The sequence below is a fragment of the Vigna umbellata genome, chromosome 8, assembly GCF_029865625.1.
Source record: "Vigna umbellata cultivar VRB3 chromosome 8, Vumbellata_1.0, whole genome shotgun sequence".
In the NCBI taxonomy this organism is placed as follows: domain Eukaryota; kingdom Viridiplantae; phylum Streptophyta; class Magnoliopsida; order Fabales; family Fabaceae; genus Vigna; species Vigna umbellata.
Window position 1 is genome coordinate 15,156,221 of NC_142172.1, and position 4,873 is coordinate 15,161,093.

Below are 4,873 nucleotides of genomic sequence, written 5' to 3' on the forward strand. Positions count from 1 at the left end.
AAACAAAAGTCAATATTTTATGTGAGTTTAACTTTGAAGTCTTTCACCGACACGGCTTTTTCAGTGAAAGCCTTATCTTGTTTTTTCGGCCTTTTAAACGCCGTGGGAGAGGGCTGGTCCTACCCGATTTTTGTCCATAATGGCATAAAAAGTTCAACGTTCACTAAAATTCTTACTTTATAACTCATCTTTTAAAAACAACTTAAACTTAAATTTCTTAATATAATATTTAACTTTCTATAAACCAATTTAACAAGAATAAATTAAGTTTAACTTTTTTAATATAGTATTTAAGTGTATTCTAACCAGTTTTTTATTAAATTTGTGAAATATTCATTAATTTTGTGAATAACTAATCTTTCTCGCATAAATTGTTCAATTTTAATGAAGTGTATCATCTCAACGAACTCTGTTTTCTGGCTCAATATATTATAGATAATAGAATAGCAATATTAAATAACTTATAAATGTAAAATGTATTTTTAGAATCATATACTAGTTATATAAATGAAAACGTTAAATAGATTTTGTATTTGTATTTAGACATGAAATTGAAATTTATACTTTTTAAAACATTGATATATTTTAAAAATAAATAGATAAAATTCTTTTATCCTAAAAATGTTAATTTTTTTTAACTTATTAAAAAATATTGTAAATTAAAATTCAAGTTAAAAAATATTAAAACCGTATAAATAATTCGAATGCAGTATGATACATCAACAAAATTTAACTTAATTAAAGACTTAAAACATATTATTATCAAGTTTATTTTTTTGGATATTATCCAATAATTCTGAGCCTTCTACATTTATTTACTTTCATTGTAAACCTACTCTCATTTTACAATTCAAAATGTATAGAACATGTCAGTGCAAGTGTATAGCTATTGAAAAAAAAAAAAAAAAAAACAGACCATGTAAAACTGAACTTCTAATTAGCCTACTTTGTCCTCTTAAGTTCCAGCAAACAGCAATATTCACACATACCAAAATTGCTCATTCTTAAGTAGTGTGTCTCCAAGTAGGGAAACAACATAAGCCAGATGCTGCAGATCTGAAATGAACAACATTGTCTTCACAGTTCAACTACCACTAAATGGTTAAGGGACAAAAAACAATGACATGGTTTTCTTGTCTCATCTAGAAGTTAGTCCAGTCCTACTATACACATCAAATATAAAAGCAAAGCTAACAGGTAAAAAAAAAAGTTCCTAGAATTTGAGCTAGCATCTACACTTCAAACTCTGAAACATTTTCTTCTGAATCATCTACCTGCAATGGCCTCTGAAACGCAAAAGGAGGTGGTGGAGGATCAACACTCAATGTTCCATCAATAACTCTTACTACCTCCCCCATGGAAGGTCTTCTACGTTCATCCATTTGAAGGCACCAAAATGCAATTCTCAACACACGCTCCAGTTCCTCTGAATTATAACCTCCTTCCATTCTTCTATCAATCACATTCACCACCCTCTCTTCCATCCATTCTTTATACGCCCACCCACAAAGTTCAACATGTTCATGATCACGGCACCCGGTTAGCAAGGCTAAAACTACCTTGCCAAAATCCTCTACATCCTTCTCAGCTGAAAAGCCACAATATGTTGCCTTCCCATCTGCAATAGCAAACCCAAATTCACTCACCTTCGCCACCAAGTTTTCATCCAACATAACGTTTTCACATTTCAAATTTCCATGGCTGATGAACTCCCTGCACCCGGAGTGCAAATAACATATGGCTTTTGCCATACTTGAGCATATCTCAACTCTCTTTCTCCATGTTAGCATCTTGCATAGTGCAGGATCATCTATGTACTTGTCCAGTGAACCCTTTTTGCAATATTCATACACCAAAAACCTGTGATCAAACTCACAACAATAACCCTCCAGTTTCACAAGGTTCTTGTGGTGGATGCAACCCATCTTCATAACAGCACTCCGAAACTTCCTTTCTTCCAAGGTTGCGTTCAGGTCTTTGAGTGCAATCGGGAGGTTGTTCGGTAGCAAACCCTTGAACACCTTTGGCCCAATTTGATTCTTGAAGTCCCCTGTGAGGGTCTTGATTTCTGAGAAGGACAACACGATTAAACCCTTTGAGTTTGTGCCAATGAAACCTAAAGTGGCCTTTTGCCTGGTAGAGTTTTTTCTTCTGTAGATGAACATAATTCCCAACTGGAGAATAACAATGATGAAAAATGTGCCTGTGGCAGCCCCCATTAGGCAAGGAACACAGAGAGGAGGAGGTGGTTCAGATGGAGGAGATTTTGTGAAACTTGGGTTTACAGCAATTGGACCTGAACATCTCTTGGCAAATGATATTGAGCTTACAGATGGATCTGAATAGCCAGTGACGTACCCAGTTTTCTTTATTGAACATAGCGGAGTTCTGTCATTGGAAAATGTTGCAGCTGTACAGTGTGGATCATTCAGACACAACTGTTCACAATGCTGCAAATTACTTGTGATAACAGAATTATCAGGAGGGTAGAATGCATATAAATATGTGTTCTTGTATGCTATCATATTGGTACCAGATGCACAATCTCGTTCAAATGGAACCAAACATTTGTTACCCGCAGATACCTGAAACGGGCATTTGCATTCAGCAGAACCTGAGGCATTGAAGACACAGACACCAAGTTCACCACAAGTTGCAAAGACCTTGCACTGATTCTCAACAGCTTGCCAGACCGATCTCCACAATCCCAAACTTTCAACCCACGAATATAGGCGAAGATTTCCATCCACATCCAGCCGAAGATATCTATAATTCACCGAATCATTGTGATCCTGTCCAAATGCAGACCAAACAGCTTTTGACCTTCGGTCTCGAAGTTCTAGAGCTCCATTTGTTGTAAGGAAAGCACTGAGATTCGAAGCAGAAGAAGGGTTTTCACTTGTCCAGTAGATAACATCACTTTCCCAATGTAGCTCCAAATGCCCAGAAGCATTCATGTGAAGACTATAGTAACTAGACTTGCTATTCTTGATTGCAGATGCTGCACGAAGCTTTTCATTAGCGAATAAATTTTGTCCTGGGAGAAGAGTATCAGATGGAGTCCTAAAACTTTCCCAAATGATGTGTTGCTCTTTGTCCATTAGAACAAGATTTCCATTGTCAAGGAGTGAAGCTGATGCAACAGATCGTTTACCCGTTCCAGGGGTCCAAGCAAAAGCTTCATGCAAGGAATCAAACAGGACCAGTTCCCCTTCATGAGTGAGTTCAAAGTAGGACTCGTTACCAACTGTGACATCACCCCCAGCAACCCAAACCACAGTTTGTCGACTATAAGGTATAGACTTGGAATTGAATCTAATTCCAACACTAAACTGGTTGGGTTGATCTGAAATGTTGAAGAATCCAATTGCAAAATCACCATTGGAGGAAACCCAATAATCATTGTCAACCACAGAAAGTTTAGAACCCAAGGGAATCTCAGCACCCACAACAGAATGCATCAAGAGGCCAATGAGTATACATAGCAAGAATGGTGATCTAAGGAGACAATTCCCTTGTCCAAGCATATCTAGATATGCTCAGAGGGGCGAATTAAGAGATACAACAATGAATCCTAAACCCCAACTCTCAGTTACATGTGAAATACATTGAACTCCACCTCAGCAATTATCATAAACAAATGGGAAGATGGAATCTAAGATAAGATAAAGATTGAGGTTTTCTGTGTTTCAAAGCTCAAAGTGCCGTTCAGAGGTGAAATGATAAAGAACGGAAGACAAAAAATTTCTAAGAGTATTAGGTAAAGTGTGAAGACAAATTTGAAGAGGTGAGGAGAAAATCTGAAAAGATCCAAGTGGGGTAGAAAAAGGAAAAGAGTTTGGTACCTGAAGGAAGAGTCAAAAGCTCAGAAATTCAAGAAGCCACCAACTACCATTCTCATCACAAAGCTTAGCCATTCTTAGACACAAACTCACAAGGTCGCAAGATATGGACTTAACAATGCAAACTGAAACTAGAAAGAGTTTGGAGCCATGTGTGACTTAGCTGCAAGAGTGAGATTACTAAGAAGAAGCGCTTTTCATTCTTGTACAAAATAACAGGGCAGAAAATCGTGTATTAGAAATAAAAATTGAAGCTTTAAACTGAAATGGGGCCCAAATTAGGCAAACGAGGAACCCATTTTCCAGTATACAGTAACTTTTCTGAGCTCAAAGAGACAAAGAGAGTCTTGAAAGTTGAAATCGAATGTTGGCACATTGCATATTAATTAAGATTACAACACACTCTACTCCCTATAAACAAAAGGCAAGGGATAAAAGTTAATTTTCAATACTGCATCACATGACTAAAAGTGAAATGAAAGTCACACAATTTTTAACGTTTATTATTTTTACATTAAATTTATTATTTTTTATTTACCAGTTCTACTTACGTTTTTATAATTTTTAATTAATAAAACCGCGTTGAAAAATAATTTAAATATGTTTTAAGTTTCTCTAAATATAATTTTAATTATTTATACCACTTATATAAAATCTATAAATGCATTACTTAACTGAGTTCAACATTTAAAAATAGTTTAAGGATTTTAATTTAAAATACTCTTCATTATTTTTATCACACAAAAAATTATTAAATAGCAACTAATTTGAAAGACAAAAAATAATTAATTATATATTGACTAAATTAGATACTATTTTATAAATTAAAAATTATTTATATCTATAACAATTTTAATCATGAATAAAAAATTATAATTAATTTGTTAATTAAAATCTAAATTAATATCTAATATTAGCTATAAGATTTTAGCTATAAAAAATATAGTATCTAAATTAGTCTTTAATTTAAAATGAGAGACTTTATAATCAATAATAATATATACATATATGGTAGATAGTGATAGAGATTG

The 4,873-nt window shown here is 34.3% G+C and overlaps 1 protein-coding gene across 1 annotated transcript; it reads right to left on the reverse strand.

The window, feature by feature from the left end:
* Positions 1-978: 978 nt before the first annotated feature.
* On the reverse strand, positions 979-4,177 carry LOC124820505 (curculin-like (mannose-binding) lectin family protein / PAN domain-containing protein). Its single transcript, XM_088097851.1, has one exon. It carries the CDS (start codon positions 3,525-3,527, stop codon positions 1,233-1,235), a length of 2,295 nt encoding a protein of 764 aa, XP_087953977.1. The 5' UTR covers positions 3,528-4,177; the 3' UTR covers positions 979-1,232.
* Positions 4,178-4,873: the final 696 nt, after the last annotated feature.